Source organism: Eulemur rufifrons, chromosome 28 (genome assembly GCF_041146395.1).
Source record: "Eulemur rufifrons isolate Redbay chromosome 28, OSU_ERuf_1, whole genome shotgun sequence".
Lineage (NCBI taxonomy): Eukaryota > Metazoa > Chordata > Mammalia > Primates > Lemuridae > Eulemur > Eulemur rufifrons.
Window position 1 is genome coordinate 24,109,753 of NC_091010.1, and position 20,714 is coordinate 24,130,466.

Below are 20,714 nucleotides of genomic sequence, written 5' to 3' on the forward strand. Positions count from 1 at the left end.
GGAGGCTGGGTGTGATGGTGTGTGCCTGTAGTCCCAGCTACACTGAGGCTGAGTTGGGAGAATTGTTTGAGCCCAGGAGTTCAAGGTTATAGTGAGCACCACTGCACTTCCCTAGGTGACAAAGCAAGACCCTGTCTCTTAAAATAAAATTTTAAAAAGCGGTGCCATAGTAGAAACAAGAAATAGAGACAAATTTGGCACATTTCTTGATGGATTTGTCTTGAATTTCATATTGAAAACTTTAAGGAAGAGGAGATTTATTTTTTTTCAAAACATTTATTTTTTAGTTGAGAAATAAAAACTATATATATATATTTATGGTGTTCAACATGATATTTTAACATATATACATATACACACATTCTGGAATGACTAAATTGAACTGTTTAATGTATGCGTTACCTCAATACTTTTTTTTAATACTTAGAACACTTAAATATCTACTCCCTTAGCAATTTTTATATGTGTAATATATTGTTATTAACTGCAGTCATCATGATGTATATTAGATCTCTTGAACTTATTCCTCCTGTTTAATTGAAATTTTATGTCCTTTGACCACACGAATTTAAACTATGTATGATTTTTTTTTTTTAAAGAAAGGGTGAACATCATTCCAGTTAGCCCTGATTTGGTTAATTCATCTACTCAGCAAATGGTTATTTTTTGTGTCTTTACTGTGTAGTAGTCACTGTGCTATGTGCTAGGAATTGAATTCAGAAAAAATACCACGATTGTCCTGTTTTCCTAGAATTTACAGACTAGATAAAAGTAAATTAACAATATAAATTATTATGATAGAAGTTGGTTCAAGGTGTTATGGAGCATGGTGAGAATTGTATGAAGGGAGGGCATGTTGAATGAGTAACACATAGCTAAATTTGGAGAGTTAACTAGGCAAAGAAGGTGGTGGGCAGGGGGCATTTTAAATTGAGGGAATGCTATGTGCTCAAAGACTTGTAATTGTTCTGAATGGCTGAGATGATTATGTGGCAGGAATAGGAGTTGAAGCTGGAGAGGTAGGCATAGACCAACTTGTGAAAGTTCTATGAACTAGGTTAAAAAGTTTGAACTATAGTCTGCAAGCTATGGAGGAATCATTAAAGAATTTTAAACAGGGAAATGGTATAAGCAGATTTGCATTTTAGGACTATTACTCTGACAGCAGTAGGCATGGGGCCAGAGTGGAGGCACAGAGGCCAGTGAGGAGGCTGATGCAGTCATCTGTTTATGAAATGATGGAGTGGAGTGGAGAGTGGATGAGAGAAAGGAAGGAAAAACAGTTTTCAATTGGAAAGTGATTGGAGTCTTTCAGAGGGAGAGAGAAGCATCAAGGAAACTTCTAGGATTCTGGTGGGGTATTGACATTGGTTTGCTATTTACATAAAGGAGAAGCAGTTTATGAGTTTTAGATATATATTGGATTTGAGGCACATAGAGATAGTAGATACTAAAAGATATGTTTATAGCTTAGGAGAACAAATAAGACAAGAGCTAGATTTGGAAAGCCTCTGGAAATAAGCATTAGGAGATGCAGTATGTTTGCTTGAGGTTACCTAGGGAAGGTTTATAGTGTGAACTCACATCTTTGAGGCCTTGTGGTTTAGTGGAAACCGCACTGTATGAAGAATGAATAGGTTTGTATTCAGGTTTGCCTTAGAAGAAATGAATTGGACAATGTTTATTTACGTAATTTTATGGTGCCTATGCTTTCTCATTAATAAAATGCTTATAAGAAGACCTTCTTTAAAGCACCTTTAGTTAAGTATGATTTATATCCATTAGATTAACTCATTTTAAGTTTACAAGTTGATGATTTTGAGTAAATTTAAAGAGGTGTACAATCGTAACCATAATCTAATTTTAGAACATTTCCATCATTCTCCTCTATTGGACCTAGTTCCCATTTGCTGTCACTCTGCATTCCCACACCTCCCAGATTTGCTGATAGGAATAACACTGGGAAATCATTTTTAACAGTTAAAATCTTTAAGTAAATATATCTTTATGTTTCTCATATTGTCTAGCTCGGTGCTCTGCACAAAGATGCTGCTCAATAAAGTTATTACTTTACTGTTTTGTTTAGTCCTCATTCACTAGTGAAAAGTGTCATGAGTTTATTGACAATGGTATCTTTAATTTTACGGAATTTTAAATTTATAAAGCAGTCTTCTGTGAAGTTAGATTATAAACTCTACTAGGGTAAGAGCTGTTTCTTTCTGTTTTTCACCTATCTGGTATATTGCTCATTGTTAAATATTTATTGAATGAATGCCTTTCATTTTTCCTCAACTGATTTCACAACATTATAAAACAGTCAGGCAAAGACAATTTGTCCCATGTTATAGATAACACAATCAAAAATTGGAGTAGTGACTTGTTTAAAGTTATGTAGTTATTAAATGGCATAGCAAGGACTCGAACCCCAGACTTCAAGACCAGTGTGCTTTCAACTATTAATACATAGGACTATTTCTAATTTAGATCTTGAGTCCAATTTTGTCTGTGTTCTTAACGTTTGTGATCATTACTTACAGTAAAAACACATTTGAGATATGTATGTGTGCTTTAATTTTCTGCTTCAGTTGTAAACTTCCTATTATCATCTCGTAAGTTCATTTGGAAAATATGTGTGAATGTCAAAGATTAAGTTCAGAAAAATTAAATAATTTTTTTTTCTGTAATTCTTCATGTTAGATTGTCTGTGCTTGTCATATTTAAGTAAGCTAGATTAGCCATTTCTTATGCTTAAAACAATTTCTTTTTATGCTAAACATGAATATTTATAGTGCATTTATATAATATTCTTTTGACTATTTCTTCCTTTTGCCTTAGTCTCTAGAATCTTTTGGCATTGTTTCAAACTGGCATTTTGGGGGCACTAAGATCACACTTGGTGATCTAGTGCTCTCGATAAGGCACTTACTGGATACTCTTTTGTACACATAATGCTATGAGTATAGAATTTCTTTTTATGTTACAAATAGCAACCAGAACCTTGTACAAATGCATGAAATATTACATAAGGAAAAATGATGTCTGTTGAACTGGCTTTTGTTTTGAGGCAATGATACTTGATATTTTTAAATTATAGGTATTAGTATGCTGCTGGAGCTCTGAAGTTTCTTGAATAAATCGATCTGGCTCTAAAAGGAAGCCAGGGCACTGGCAGTGAAGATTAGGAAAGCTTTACTTGCCAGAGCCCTGGCTGCATTTTTTCCTAATGTTTCAGCCTATTTCTTCTTGTCCCCTTCTCAAATTAGTCCATAAATATATATATAATGTTAACAAACTCATGGATATGTAGTTTGTATAGAACATTGGCTTAGATTTATTTAAATAGGTATTGTCAGGAAAAAGGAGGAAAAATATATTTGAGAAGAGGGAATGCTGAGTTAAACTAGACATTTTTGTCTGCTTCCCTTTCTTGCAAAACAGATATTTAGTTATATTAATGGGAGATGAGCAATTATGGTCTCTGTTGTTTTATTTGACAGATTATTATTATTATTCTTTCTGAACAGAAAGAATTTGATGAGAAAACGTACTCAGGGAGTTTTGGGCTTAAGGATATTGTTTGCATCTTTCCATTCTTATCTTGTCTGCCTGTGATATATGGTAAGATATTCAAATAGGACAGATTCAGATTTGCTTTTCAGTTCAGAGACCATTTTAATATTCAGTTTCAACAGTTTTAAAACATAACTAGGTTTGGTTTTGGTTCAGATTGAGTCACTAAACTTTTTTTTTTTTTTATAAAAGTCTGAATTTGGTTTATAATGAGTTAAAACACTAAAACAGGTTAAATTCAAGGTTCAACAAATTATTCTGGAGTTTTTGGCTCATGTTAAATTCCCATTTAACACTTTAAACAGGTAAAATCCAGAAATATTAAAGCCTCTTCAATTAATTGTGCTTCCTTTCCCAACTTATCTCCAACTGGGAGATTATTTATTTTGAGAAATAATCAATATAAGGAAATCATAGTGCACTGAACTAATGTAGAAAATCTCAGAGGTCTGTTTCAATGATCAAGCACAGTGGCCTATTAGAAAGAAAAATCTTTAAACCACGTCAACAGTCTTTACAATCTAGGCCTCAGCTTAACCAGTCTTATTTTTATCTTCTGTACCTCAGCTTCAATGCAAAGTTAAATTATTGCTTTTACTCTTCAGCATCTTGAAGTATATATGTGGGTAGGTGAGAGTGGGGTGTGTTTAATGGGGATCTCAGCCAAAGTTACACCACAGATTTTGTATGGCCTCTCTTTGACAACTTTTTGTTGTTGTAAGTGGAAAAAACTTATTTAAATGAATGGAATCATCATAGTTTTAGAGTATTTGAAGCTCTTCAGTATCAATAAATGGAGGATATAAGTCCTGATGGCAAAGTTCAAGCAAATCTCCACATTATGCAAAGTTCGACCTTAATTACAACATCCTTGGGATGATGTAGCATTACTGGATTTTCTCTCTTCCTTCTTTGGGTATGGACATATTACCTGGAAGTATTGATTTTTTTGTGTTTCTTACTTTGGAGTCTTACAAGTGTCTATCCCCTAAAGTTCCCGTTTGGAGTTGTATAAAGTTCACTGAGATTAATGTGAAGAAGAAATAATTAAATAGAGCTAATATTTTTTAGAGAAGAGAATGTGCAGGGGGTAAAGAATGCTTTAGAATTAAATGGATTGGTTGGTAAATATAAAAATATTAATTACTTCGTAGATAAAATTACTTAAATTGTTTAGACTCTTGGACAGGGTATTATTTTGATTTGAACATAATGAAAAGGAACTGAAATGGGCAAGGCACAGAAATGATCATACAACATGATAAATTTAATATAAAGGACATTACAATTATATTGAAAGGAACTTGTTTATTATGTTACAAGGGAGGAAATATGAGCATATTTTGGCTATGTTTAAACTGATGGGTAGAATTGGTTTCCATTTAAGATTCTGAAAAGACTTCTCCTGGCCTTTGAGGTCCAACTCAAAGTCTCTTATATCTTCTATGTGTTCTGAGTCCCTCAGTCAGTGACAGGGAGTTTTTTGAGTTTTCACTGAATGTTACTTTTATCTCTTTTTTTCACTCTCTTTACTACTTTGCCTTGTGTTAGAGTTAACAGTAGAATAAAAAGGGCGCGAATGTTGTAGTAAAAACCCAGTTCAATCAAACTTTCTGAGTCCCAGTTTACTGACTTGTAGAATGGGAAGAGAAATAGGGACTCCTGTGGTTCTTGTGAGGATTAAATTGGAAAGCATATAGTACCTGGGGCTGAGCAGGCACTCAATAAATGTCAGCGTCCTTCCCATTTCTGAGTTTCATGTCTGGTTTCCTCAGTAGTCTGTAAGTTCCTTTAGGGCAGGAAATATCTTTTATATTCATAGTGCTTTGTGCATAGTAGGTTCTAAATGATTATTTGTTGAATTTAATTTATCGTCCTGCCATGGAAGTTTAGCATTATTATTTCCCATTTCTTTTTCCTGTGTCACCTTGGATTGAGATAAACATGTTGCTTTCATGAAATTGAAGATTAAATTCAGTAGAATGCCATTCTAATATGACTTATTCCATACAGTTTGATATAGTAAGGGTCAAATCATTTCCCCAGAAACTTAATTATATTCTATAAAATCTTATTATCCTGTCTCATGGCATCATAGTCACAGCAGAGTTCTGGTGTGTTTAAGATGGTGAGGTCTCTATCTGTAGAAATCTGTCTAATGGCACAGAGTGAGAATATGGTTAATAAATGACATAAAGAGAGAGCAAATGCAAATGTCTTGCAAATTACATTACTTGACATTTTCAATCACTAACTCTCCAAAGTATGTTCTAATTTACTAAAATAAACCAAGAATCTAATTTCTTTATGAGCTCCCTTTGCTTAATTATTAGTAGCAGACAGGATTCTGCGATCCACTGTAATTTGTCACCTTTGTATTCATCTAGAATCTGACTTAAAAATGAACGAGAGCATTCTGATTCAGCAGAACCGATTTCATAACTCATCTGTGTTATAGAGCAGAAATGAATAAATGTTTGTTGAACATACCACATATGCTTTGATCATCAAAATGTTCAGTTTCCCTTCCTTCTCAAAATACAAGTTCTGAGAGATCTTCCTTGTTGAAGTTTGTTGGGTGACCTATTCTGCATAGATATTTTTACAGAGGCAAGCCAGGTCCCATGCCATTATAGCAAAATATCATGCAAGCAGCTACTTTTTCATAAATTTGTTTGTTTCCATGATTGGAATGTGAGAGCTCTTTTAATGCTTCCTCATTATGATTTGAAATCACACATTCATTATAACTTTTTTCTTTAAAAGCACCAGTGTATCCTAAAACATGAAGTTTTTTTTTTTTTGATGAAGTATGCTCTTTTATAGAATGAGGACTAAACAGGAATCTCATTCATGCAATAACGTTCGTTGTACTTAGGATACAGTTTCTATATTTATAATTGCCCCTAATTATTTCATTGAAAGATAATTAGCTAGCATTTGTTATCACTGTATTATGCTGTGGGAGAAACTGAGGCTCATTATGGACTATTTCTGTGTTAGGTAGCTGGGAATTTGAAAAAAAAAAATATACTGCTATCCTAATGATCTGCTTTTGCTTTCAATTTCAGTTTCAAAGGACATTTGAGTCCCTTAAAAACGTTTCCAACAAATCTGACCTCCAGAAAACCTACCAGAAGCTTGGGAAAGAGCTGGAAAATTTGGATTATTTAGCCTTCAAACGTCAGCAGGTAGGAGCCAAAGCTCTCGTTGGCAGAGGAAATGAACTAAAACTTTAGGCTTCCCACCATCCTGCCTGTCAGAGGTGCAGGTGGGTCTGAGGAGACTTATCTTCTAATGGTTAGGGCAGTGATAGGCTGCACTGAACTGATCTGCTGTGTTCATACGGCTTCCTGCAGTGTTCAATGTGGTCCTTGCTTTTAGATGTGTACTTTAGGGGTTTCCACATATGTTCTTATACCTCTCTGAAAGAAAACTCCTGCTGGTTTGTGAAGGTCCAACTACCCTTTGACCACGGACACCTCAGTGGCATAAAGGAAACCTCTATAATGGCTTGGCCAGATGGCTTTTACATTTGACAGGGGGATACTGAGGAGAAAAATCACCTGAAGACAAGTAAAAGGTTGTGGTTGTACATAAAACATTAAGAAAAAGAATCATAAATATGCCAAAATATGAACTGACCTTTAGTTTTCTTTGATTTTTGAAGATGAGTTAAAATTTGCTTAATGTGGAAGGTTAAAGGAAAATATACTTTACAAATGCAAGTGCTTTTTTTTTGCCTCCTTGTGTAGGCCGCAAAACAAATATAGAGCCAGACTAAACTTTTATACGATTTCTTTTAGAATTGGTACTTTACAACTTAATAATCGTAATGATTAAATATTCTGTGTTTTGAGAACTGCCACAGTAGCTAACCTACTCTTCCTACGCTGCATCTTCTCCAGTTTCGTCATAGCCACTAGGTGTCAGGGTTGTCAAGATTTTACTTCTATCAAATGTTTATTCTGATCAGAACAGCCAGTTTAGACGTTTAAATTAGGTTGCATGAAATTCGGGAATGTGCTTAATGATGGATAGCGCCTAGAAGAATGACTAAATGGCTGATTTGCATGGCCAGGCATACAGTCCATCACGTCAGTCTTTCCTGTTAGCATGGTGAAGGGTGTGACATTCTTGCCATTGCCTAATTTGCAAGGTTTTGTGATATTTTGGATGGGAGTTTTCAAAGCAAGTCTTCCTATATTTGGTTAAACCTCATTAAGTCAACTTGATATGGTGTTGAAATATTAGGTGAATAAGAGATTTGTGTTCTATATCTTACTGTATCGCAGATGTTACATGGACATGACCCTATTTTCCTGGGAGTTATATTTGGTTTGTGGAATGTTCCAAGGCAAATGAATTATTTTTGCACATACATTAATTTATATGAAAAAGGACACAATTCATTTAAGTTTTACTTTTTTTAAATTAGTGATGGTTTGGGAGATATTAGCACATATGATAGAAGCAGTCATAGTTACTGAGAGATACTACAGTAAGCTCCCAGAGAAGGCTGCTTAAAATTCACACCATGAGTCACTGCTCTGGCCTATACAATTTTTAGTACAGTTTTGTTTCCAAGACCATAGTTTACCACTGAGGGGTATTTGAGCTGGCAGGCAGTAGTCACTGTCTTCTTCTCTTATCCTTTCTCATTAGCACGTTTTCAGTGATTAGATTCTTACATTAGCTAATTGTAAATTTGGGAGACGGTGAATGCTTCAAGGGCAGAAAGGTTGGACTGTAGGAGAATGGCATTGAGGAAAGATAGGTAAATTGCATGTGTGTGAGGAAAAGATAAACATATGGTATGTATATATATACATGTATATATGAAAATCATATATGCATTTATTAAATGACAACTATATACCATGTCGTATGATTAAGTCATTGAATGCTTATAACAACACAGTGGGGTAGGTTTTATTAGCACTATTTTACAGAAGAGAAAACTGTTAGTAGAATAAATTAACTTGCCTAAGGTCATTGCACTATTAAGACGTGAAGCTGGGCTTCAAATCTAAATCAGTCTGACTCCAAATCTGGAGTGTTATGTTTTCTCGATGGGCAGGGTTCAAAGGGTCAGAACATTAGCTCTTCTCTTACTTGGTGGGACTTGTATTTTATTTCCCATCTTATTCCTTCCTTTAAAGCTCCAAAAACCTATTAAGCACACACTAGAGAGTGTTTTTCTCCTAATGGAAAAGATCCAGGTTTCTGTAAAATTGCTAATTCAGCAACAAAGCTTCCTCGTTATAAGGCGGTATTCTTTGTACCAGAGAATTAGTCATGGTTTGTTCCCTGGTCCAGCCATATTTATCACTCCTCATTGCAACAGAATGTAAGCTCCATAAGGACAGGGCCTTGTCTGTGACATTTAATGCATATTCTATCCAGTGCTAACAACAGTATCTCACTCATGGAAAATGCTCAATAAATATTATTGGTGGTATCGTTGCTATGAACAAAGAAGATGCCAAAAGTTTGGACCTCAGATTATAGGCAATTAAAATCAATGTGTTTTGCTACACTTTTTTTTTTTTTTTTTTCTTTTGAGACAGAGTCTCACTCTGTTGCCCAGGCTAGAGTGAGTGCCATGGCGTCAGCCTAGCTCACAGCAACCTCAAACTCCTGAGCTCAAGTGATCCTCCTGTCTCAGCCTCCCGAGTAGCTGGGACTACAGGCATGCACCACCATGCCCGGCTAATTTTTTCTATATATATTTTTAGCTGTCCATATAATTTCTTTCTATTTTTAGTAGAGATGGGGTCTCGCTCTTGCTCAGGCTGGTCTCGAACTCCTGAGCTCAAACGATCCGCCCACCTCGGCCTCCCAGAGTGCTAGGATTACAGGCGTGAGCCACCGCGCCCGGCCTGTTTTGCTACACTTTTAAAATGCAAAAGGGCATTAGCCCTTAGCTTCCTGGACAGATTGTCCCTTGCCCTAGGTATTATTTAAGTTTTCTCCTAACATATTTCATTCTTCTATTCATTTCTTTAAACAAACAGAAGATGCCCATATTACCTTAGCTTTGAATTATGGATGTCCAATGATTCGACTATAATTATTACTTTGGACTCATTCATTACATTTTATTTTCTGTTCCCTTCTGTGATATTTTTAACATATTTTTTGAGAGATTTCTTTCCCAGTACCAGATAGCGTCTCAGAGTATGTGCTTTCTTTCGTAGGTGTTAATTTATCTTCTTAAAGAGTGAGTGCTTGTACTTCAGCTATTCCTTGGGTCAGGGCACAAGCCATCTCTACATTTTCTTACTTTCAAAAAGACTAATGTTGCAAATAGCTTTGGTTGGTAAAGGTGAGAGAGGAGATGAGGTTTTGGGTTTACTGGGATGAGTTAGCCTGAAGTAAAGGATGACAAAACAGGATTAACCTGAGATTCTGGAGACTTTCAGTTCTCACTATCTGCAGATGCAATCTTCGAGTTTATCTGCTTGGACTGCTTGGTGTTTATCCTCCTTGTTGGTGTGACATAGGAATGGTAACAGCAAGCTCTAGCTATTATTTAGATCTCAGATTTGTGTATTAATTTGAGAGATTATAAATCAAGAGATTTCCTTGGGGCTTTGGCTTTGTGAAGTAAAATAAATAAGATTTGATAATGTGGACTCTAATTTAATTCCTTCCTCTCTTCTTTTACCCGTAATATATATAATAACATTATAAAACACATTTCCTTTCCAGAGGCTTCTGAGGTCCTTTGATATAAATTTGTGACTTCAACATTATATAAACTAAAGCATATTTACATGTTGATGTGAAATATATAAAATTAAAACATTGTACTTCAGGTATACATCCACTTTGGGACATATCACATACCCCGATCCTTGTCTTCCTGATCATGGCATGATATTCTTGCCTTCTGACCTTTGCATAAGGTTTATATAACTTGGTATTTAGAATATATAGCCCCTTTCTGTTTACATACTTATTTAAGTAATTATTCCCATTCTTTAAAGTGAAACTAAAGTCTAGCCTCCCTCATGACACTGCTTTCTATGACCTCTAGTCAATGTGTAAACTCTTCACTCTTTGCCATTCTTAGCTTTTATGTGTCATACAATTTAGTATCTGATTAATTATATACTTATTGAGAATCCATGTAGTGCTGTGGTCAGAATGTGGAATTTGTAGTAGTTAGCCAAACCTGGTTAGACTATTTGTACTGTCTTGGGTACCGAGTTTCTTCTTTTAAAACATTAGCAAAATAACACCTAACTTACTGCCTGTTTTGAGAAAACAATATATAAAGTAAGTCCTTTAAGGTATATGTAAAGAATTTAGCACAGCACCTGGCATGGATTTAGTATTAAGTGGTAGCTATTATAATGTTGTTTTGTGTTGTTCTCATAAGCCATTTTCCTAAATGGTTTATAAGTTCCATAAGGATATGGATATGTTCTCTATTTTATAGAGTTTTGTGCTGCACATAGTGTCTAGCATTGTTCTGAACCTAGAGGATGGGGTGTTTTTGGACATACATACTCTAGCAGTTGGTGATCTGTGTCACAAAAAGAATATGTTGGTAACTTTCAAGAAGGGACTTGGTTTTAAGGTGGTGTCTCTTGATGGGCAGTGAAATTAAGGTCCTGAGTACTTCTGCCTGGGGTCCTTAGTGCAGGCTATTTCCTTTATTTCATGCATGTGGATAGCTTTTTCACTTTTTTCAGATTTTGTTCAAATAATATTTTAACATTGAAGCCTTCACTGACAACTTACTTAAAAAAGCAATCCCTCACTTTCCAACATTATCCATCCTTTTCCCTACTTAATTTTTCTCTATAGCACTGTTGGCTGTCTAACTTGTGAGCCAATTAACTGAAGTCTGTGTGTTATATTATAATATCTCATATAATAATATTACATATTATAATCTACAAGGACAGCCTATATAAAATATAAAAGGACAGCCTCTTTATTGCCATGTTTATATTCAGAGGAAGCATGGGTCCTTAATTTAAAATGACTGATTGGTCCAGGGAGAACGGAGTGGAAAGAGGCATCTCCTCCTCAGCGATGCTATAGTCACCTTTTTGCACTTGAATAATAATAATAAAAGAAATCCTCATCACTGGGATTTCATTTAGTCATTTGGTTACATACTTGACAAATAGTAATTAGAATTCAGAAAATGTAGTTCTAGGCATCAATAATACATGTTGATGTATTATCAAAACTAAGTTTTAGATAGTTGTTTGACCATTTACATATTTTAAAGTAACATTGTAGCCAATTGTCAGTGATACTAAACTACCATTTTTGAGAACACTGTGTGAGCTAGAGGATTTTTGTTCAAGTGCTTTAAATATATTATCTCATTTAATCATCTCACCTACTCTTCAGTTTAGATATTATTAGCTTGATTTCCAAGATGAGAAAACTGAGGCTCAGGGGGCTAAGGATTTTTTTTCTTTATGATATTTCTACAAAAAAATAAAAAATTTAGCCAGATGTGGTGGCACACACCTATACTTCTAGCTACTCAGGACTTTGAGGCAGGCAGATCGCTTGAACCCAAGAATTTGAGGTTACAGTGAGCTGTGATCGTGCCACTACACTCCAGCCTGGGTGACAGAGTGAGACTCTGTCTCTAAAAAAAAAAAAAAAAAGACAAAGCACAACAACAAAAAAATCCCAGAATTCTACTTGTTATCACTGGTCTTTTTCATAATAGACACCCTAACAAATGTGAAAGACAAGAGATAACAAGAGTTGGTGATGATATGAAGAAAAGGGAATCCTTGCACATTGTTGGTGGGAATGTAACTTGGTACGGTCATTATGGAAAAAGTATGGTGGTTCCTCAAAAAATAAAAAAATAGAGCTAATATAAGACCTATCCAGAATCTACAAAGAACTCAATCAAATCAGCAAGAAAAAAAAAAATCAAACAACTTCATTAAAAAGTGGGCAAAAGACATGAATAGAAGCTTTTCAAAAGAAGATAGATTAATGGCCAAGAAACATATGAAAAAATGCTCAACATCTTTAATCATCAGGGAAATGCAAATAAAAACTACAAGGAGATATCACTTAACCCCAGTGAGAATGGCTTTTATCAAAAAATACCAAAGCAATAGATGCTGGCATGGATGCAGAGAGAAAGGAGTGCTTATACACTGTTGGCGGGACTGCAAACATAAACTTGTATGGAAAATAGTATGAAGATTCCTCAAAGAACTAAAAGTAGACCTACCATTTGATATAGCAATCCTACTACTGGGTATTTGTTCAAAGGAAAAAAAGTCAAAAAGACACTTGCACTCGAATGTTTATAGCAGCACAATTCACAATGGAAAAGATGTGGAATCAACTCAAGTGCCCATCAGTTCATGAATGGATTAATAAAATGTGGTATATGTTTACCACGGAGTGCTTTAAAAGAATGATCAGCCATAAAAGAATGAATTAATACCTTTTGCAACAATCTGAATGGAACTGGAGACCATTCTCCTAAGTGAAGTATCGCAAGAATGGAAAAATAAACTCCACAAGTACTCACTATTAAATTGGAACTAAGTGATCAGCATTCATCTGCACACATGGAAGTGAAAAGCAGTGGCAATTAAGCAGGTGGGAAGGGGGCGGGGAGGATGAGTGAAATCATACCTAACAATGTACACTATGTGAGTGATGGGCACATGTATAACTTTGACTCAAGCAGTACAAAAGCAATCCACGTAACCAAAACATTTGTATCCCCATAATATTCTGAAATAAATAAATATAAAAAGAATCATCAATCCCACCTCTGGGTATATATCCAAAGGAAATGCAATCAGTATCATGCTGAGATATCTGCACCCATGTTCATTACAGCATTATTCACAACAACCAAGATATGGAAACAACCTAAATGTTCATTGACGGATGAATGGATTGAAAAATGTGTTTTATGTATACAATGGAATATTTCCCAACCTTTAGAAAGAAGGAAATCCTGCCTTTGGGATGACATGGTTGAACCTGGAGAACATTAATGCTAAGTGAAATAAGTCAGACACAGAAAGACACATACTCTATAATCTCACTTATGTGTGGAATCTAAAAAAGTCAAACTCACAGAAGCAGAGACTACAAGGATGATTTCCAGGGACTGGGGGGTGAGGGGAATGAGGAGATGTTGATCAAAATGTACAAACTTTCAGTTTTAAGTTGAACAAGTTCTGGGAATTTAATGTATAGCACGAGTGGTGATGGAGGTGTTAATTTGATTGTGGTAATCATTATACAATATCTATATAGGTGTGTGTGTACATATCTATATATCAAACCATCTTGTTGTACACCTTGAATATATCCAGTCTTTGTCAATTAAATATTTTAAAAGGAAAAAAAAAGAAAAAAATTCCAGATGGATAATGACTGACCGCATGGAAATTCCTTACCCTGAGAACAGAAGACAATAATGTAAGAATCTTGTAGAAAAAATGCTTAGCAAAACAGAACTGAATAGTTCTGGGCTTATTGTTGTACTATAGCATATAAAGAAGAGGAAGTTGATGAATTCCAATGATAATCTTCAACCATATAAAGACTTATAGGGAAGAAAATGTAATGGATCAGCCAGGATAATATTGCTTTGGGAGTTGTTTATCTGTAAGGACAGTATAAGTTAGAAATAACTTCCTATTGGGGTTAACACTAAAATAGATGCTGTAAATATATTTTACTTAAACCTTTAAAAATAAAGAACATATGCATCTGGAATTATTAAGATACAATCTAAGGAAGAAGTGTAATTGAGAGCTGGAGTGAATGAGCACTAAAGGGAGGTGCTAAGCTTCTAGAACAATGGTTCTATAAGCAATGGATTCATTTCAGTGGCCTTTGTAAAATGAAATATGTTAATCGCTCAATTGGGAGAAGAGTCTTCCCTTCCTTGTTCTGCAATTAATCAAACTCTCTTGAAAGAGTTCCTATTGAATTATTTCTTTTAAGAGTAAGCGAACCAAAGACTGCTACATTAAAATATTCATGTCTGTCTCAGATGGCATTCTGTTTCTTATTTGCCTGATCAGGTAAAATGATTATTTATGCTATTTATAAGCCTGTTTGTGAAGATCTCAAAGCATTTCAGACATGATTTAAAAATTTATTGCACAGGTATAAAACACGTTGAATTATTAAACAGTGTGCTACAACCAAAGTTCAAACCAACTCAAGCATGTTTTATTCTATCCACTATGTATGCAATTTTATTTTTATTCAATTGTACACAGTTGTTTGTTCCAAATGAAAAAGGAATGTGGCATTAAATCTATTCTTGAGTTTTTGGGTATATATAGAGAAAAGAAGGTTCGATATATCATTCAAGGTTATCTTGAGTCAGTAGCAAATTCAGAATTAATATTCACATTTCCTAATTTCTAGCTTATTGCAGTAGCCATTTGACCATTTTCACTACTTCATAAACTGCAGATCTTTATAGGGTGATTTCTTTTTCTATATTTATAGTCTGAAGAAAAAAACCTTATGGATTTTTATATAAGAAACTTATATAAAAATGAATGATCAAAATGATGCATCTTATACATTTGTTCTCCTTCTAAAATTTGATTTCCACATTGGATAGTTAATGGTCATGACAAGGAAGTGTCTTTTATTAAATTAGTAAAGTAAAAACATTACAGAGACATCTTTTAAGTCCTTAAGGTTGCTATTCTGTTTGCATCTGTTGTCTCTGGAGTTCAGTTTATTGATGGCACTTAGGTAGAAAGCCGTTGAATCAAGCACTAGCTGATTTTCATGCACTAGGAAAGATTTATTAATTTTTACAAGGTTGTTTGCTATCTGATAGTTTGCCTTGCGGGCAGCTTATAGCTACTTTATAGTGGGGAATGTTTATTGAAATAATTAATTCTTTGTTATGGGTTGTTTCAGAATTTACATTGCTGATAGAAATTTCAGAGATGGTAAAAAAGCTTCAATGTTGCATTAATGTGATGCTTATTTGTGCATGTCTTATACTGACACACCTAAGTCCATAAGGTTGTTGCTAAAAGTTGGTATTGAGGAAAAATAATAGAAAAGTCCTAAAAAACGTTAGCTGTGAAAATGGTATCTATCTCTGTTTTATAGCTTGAAAATGGTATGTGCATGAATAGAGGATAATCTTTCACTGCTAAAATTATGACCTCTGGTGGTTTAAGGTGCAAACTACCGAGGGCATGCTAGACCAGAGAACATTAAACTAAGGAAGAGTCTTTAGAATTCATCTAACCCAACTGTTTTATTTTAAAGATCAGAAAAATGAGGTGCATGATTAAATGTCTTGTACAAGACCACGCACTTTGTTAATGGCAGAACTTGGACAATAACAGAAAGTTATACTTTCTCCTAACCTTTGGTTCTTTGATGAGTCCTTTAGTATAAATCAGAAGCTTGTATATTGATCCTTGAGTATCTCTGGTTTGTATCCTGAAGCCAAGAGAGGACCTGTAATATGAAAAACATTTCTCTCCTGTTTGAAAAGCTGCATGATTCTGAGTCTGGACTGGTCACAGAAATCCCTTGTAATGTTAAAACAAAGCCAGACCATTCAGTTTATTTCACAGGGGTTCATGGATTGGGAGTGCTTGCTCAGAGGTAGTGAGAATGAGAGGCTCTGATAGCAACATCTGTGGAAGTGAGCGCTGGTCTCTCCAGGAAAAGACATAATTCTGCTGGCTCCTGTGTCTTGAGGAGCATTTCTTCTGCTATAACCCCTGCCAGGTGCTCAAGTAGTGACATTCCTTCATCCAGTGGAGAATGGAGTGGAGGTGTCCCTCCTAGTCCCCTTAATAAAAGGTGTGGGTGGAGTCTTCTCTAAAATGCAAGCCTCCAGCCACTCCCCATCTCCGTTTTCCTACTCAAGGAGAAAGGAATGGACTTTGATTGTTCATAGAAATGCACAACAAAGTACTGAAATGGGAATGCCACATAACTGACTTTTCAGTGAAATCCATTTCTTTCTGATTATGCTTGCACTCCAGGTAGGAATTCTGGTCTTTCAGATTGGACCCCAGGAATCTGAATCAGAATAGAATTTTCTACTAGGATGAAGGGAGAAACAGAAAGGGTATGGTCTTTTTTGAGTCTGTAGGAACATTGTTGCATTGGAACTATGGAATCATCCAGGGAATTGGGTTTCATATCAAACTGCAGGAACAACAAATATACTTTTAACATCTATCTATGTATAGATGAATATACCATATTAGATATTGAGGTGGCTATAAATGGAAATAATTCAGTAGAGACTTTTCTTTAAAAAAGAAAAGACAATGCATTAATATTATAACACTTTAGACAAGGAAGGACTTATAAGCATCATCTGGTTCAACTACTTCACATGATACACAAATAATGCAAAAACCACATCATTTTGTGCTTTTCTATTGCAATAGAATTTTTATTTCTTTGACAATTTATATATCCTATGTCCTCTAAACCAGTGCCCTCTAAACTAGTGCTTCTCAAACTTTAATATGTATACAAATCACCTGAGCATTTTGTTGAAATCCAAGTTTGGATTTAGTAGGTTTGGAATGAGACTGGAAAGTTAAACAGGCTCCCCAATGATCCTGATGCTGCTGGTCTGTGGACCACACTTCAAGTAGGAAGGAAGTTTAAATAATAATTGTACGAGAGCATTATTTCCAGTTGTATCTCAAGGGCCTAATATAGTCCAGGAACATAGTAAGTATTTGGTAAATATTTTTAATTTGAATAATGATCCAGAAGTAAGGTTTGTGTCTGTATGTAGAACATACATGATATTTCTCTCCTTACTATTAATATAATATCCATCAACACAAATTTTATAGTTTATTTTTATATTTTCAGCTTTATGAAGGATAATTAACTAGAAATTGTACATATTCAAGGTGTACAATGTGATGTTTTGATATACATATACATTGTGAAATGATTACCACAATGAAGCTAATTAATATATCCATTATCTCACAGTTACTTTTTTATGGTGAGAATAAGATCTACGCTCTTTGCAAATTCAAGTATACATTAACTATAGTCACTATACTGTATATTAGGTTTCCAGAACTTCTTCATCTTATAACTGAAAGTTTGTACCCTTTACCAACATTTCCTCATTTCTCCCACTCCTCTACACCTAAAAACCACCCTTTTTTAAATTTCACATATCAGTGAGATTATTTAATATTTGTTTTTCTGTATCTAGCTTATTTCATTGAGTATAATGTTCTACAGGTTCATCCATGTTATCAAAAATGGCAGGTTTTTCTTCTTTTTGAGGGCTTAATAATATTCCATTATGTATAGAAAAAATAAATAAATATTACATATGTGAAATTTTTTTAATCCATTCATCTGTTAAGGGACACTTATAGGTTGTTTCCATATCTTGACTATTGTGAGTAATGCTTCAGTGAGTATGGGAGTGCAGATATCTCTTCAAGAAATTGATTCCATTTCCTTTGAATATATACTCACAAGTGAGAGTGCTAGATTATATAATAGTTCTACTTTTTTATTTTTGGGAACTTCCATACTATTTTCCATAATGGCTGTACCAATTTACATTCCTACCAACAATGTATGGGTTCCCTTTTCTGTCCACCTTCACCAACACTTGTTATTTTTTGAATTTTTGATAATAGCCATCCTCATAGGTGTAGATGTGAGGATATCTTATTGTGTTTTGAATTTGCATTACTCTGATGATTAGTGATGTTGAGCACCTTTCCATATACCTAGACAAAAATGTCTATTAGGTCCTTTGCCTATTTTTAATCGGGTTATTTGTGTTTTTTTTTTGTTTGTTTGTTTGTTGTTGCTTTTGGGTTGTATGAGTTCCTTATGTATTTTGGATATTACCTACCCCGTATTGGATATATGGTCTGAAAATATTTTCTCCCATTCTGTGGGTTGCCTTTTCATTTTGTTGATTGTTTACATTGCTGTGCAGAAACTTTTTGGTTTGATATAGTTCCATTTATTTATTTTTGCTTTTGTTGCTTATACTTATGGGGTCATATTCAAAAAATGATTGCTAAGACCAATGTCATAGAGTTTTTCCCCTATGTTTTCTTGTAGAAGTTTTATGGTTTCAGGTCTTACGTTTAAGTCTTTAATCCATTTTGAGTTAATTTTTTTGTATAGTAAAAGATAAGAATAACATTTCATTTTTTTTTTTTTTGCATGTGGATATCCAAAATTTTCAGCCCCATTTGCTGAAAAACAATCCATTCCCCATTGTGTATTCTTGGCATCTTCATCAAAAAGTAGTTGACTGTATATATGTGGTTCTATTTCTGGGATTTCTATTGTGTTCCATTGGTCTGTATGTCTGTTTTTATGTCAGTACCATACTGTTTTGATAACTATAGATTTGTAATATAATTAGAAATTAGAAAGTATAATGCTTCCTGCTTTATTCTTCTTGCTCAAGATTGCTTTAGCTATTTGAGTTTTTAAAAATAGTCCCCCACACATTTTAGGATTATTTTTCTATTTCTGTGAAAAATGCCTTTGGAAATTTGATGGGTATTGCATTGAATGTGTAGATCACTGTGGGTAGTATTGTCATTTTAACAATATTGATTCTTCTGATTTGACCATAAGATATCTTTCCATTTATTTATGTCTTTTTCAATTTTCTTCACCAGTGATGTATAATTGCCAGTGTACAGATCTTTCACCTCCTTGGTTAAATTTATTCCTAAGTATTTTATTTTATTGTAACTATTGTAAATAGGATTATTTTCTCTTCCAGATAGTTCATGTTAGTGTTTAGAAATGCTACCAATTTTTGCATGTGATTTTGTATCCTGCAACTTTACTGAATTCATTTATTATTTCTAAAAGTTTTTTTGATGGAGTCTTTAGAGTTTTCTTTATATAAGATTATGTCATCACCAAACAGGGACAATTTAACTTCTTCCATTCATTTGTGTCTTCTGCAATTTCTTTCCTCAGAGTTTCATAATTCTCCCTGTAGGGATCTTTCACTTTCTTGGTTAAGTATCTTCTCAAGTAATGTATTTTCTTTGTAGCTATTATGAATGGTATTAAGACTCCCAACGTGATTGTTATTGATACATAGAAATGCTACTGATTTTTATATATTTATTTTATAACCTGAAACTTTACTGAATTTATTTATCAATTCCAGGAGTCTCTTGATAAACTCTTTGGGATTTTCTAGATAAGAGATCATATCATCAATGAAAAGCAAAACTTTGACTTCCTCTTTCCTGATTAGGATACCCTCTATTTCTTTCTCTTGTCTGATTGCTCTGGCTAGGACTTCTAGCACTATCTTGAATAGAATTCATGACAGTGGGCACCCTTTTCTTGTTCCCATTCTTAGGGAAAATGCTTTCAACTTTTCCTCATTCATACTATGTTGGCTGTGGGTTTGTCATACATGGCTTTTGTAATTTTGAGATATGTTCTTTCTATGCCTAGTTTGTGGATGGTTTTTATCATGAAAGGGTGCAGAATTTTGTAAAATGCTTTGTCTGCATCTATTGAGATGATCATTTGGTATTTGTTTTTGCTTCTGTTTATGTGGTGAATCACATTTATTGATTTACATACATTGAGCCATCCTTGAGTCTCTGGGATGAAGCCCACTTGGTCATGGTGGATTATTTTTTTGATGCACTGTTGAATTTAGTTTGCTAGTATTTTATTGAGGATTTTTGCTTGTATATTCATGGGGTATATTGGTCTGTAATTTTCTCTTTTGTTGTGTCCTTTCCTGGCTTTGGAATCAAGGTGATACTGGCTTTGTAGAATGACTTGGGGAGAATTACCTTCTTCTCAATGTTATGGAATAATTTCTGTAGTATGGGGACCAGCTCTTCTTTTTAAGTCTGGTAGAATTTGGCTGTGAATCCATCTGGTCTGGGGGTTCTTCTAACAAAAAAGTTAGAAGATTTTTTATTATTGCTTCTATCTCACTGCTCATTATTGGTCTGTTCAGGAATTTTATCTCTTTCTGATTGAGTCTTGGGAGGTTGTGTGTTTCTAGGAATTTGTACATTTCCTCTACATTTTCTAGTTTATGTGCATAGAGATTTTTGTAGGATTCATGGATGATTTTTTTTATGGTGTCAGTTGTAATATCTCCCTTTTCATTT

The 20,714-nt window shown here is 34.4% G+C and overlaps 1 protein-coding gene across 1 annotated transcript in view; it reads left to right on the forward strand.

Annotated features, from left to right (window-relative positions):
- The window catches only part of CTNNA3 (catenin alpha 3), a 1,434,719-nt gene that overhangs the window by 65,247 nt on the left and 1,348,758 nt on the right, over positions 1 to 20,714 (forward strand). Inside the window, exon 4 of the mRNA XM_069460558.1 lies at positions 6,642 to 6,761. Within this exon, the coding sequence (XP_069316659.1) occupies positions 6,642 to 6,761 (120 nt within the window). The remainder of the gene's footprint in view (positions 1 to 6,641; positions 6,762 to 20,714) is intronic.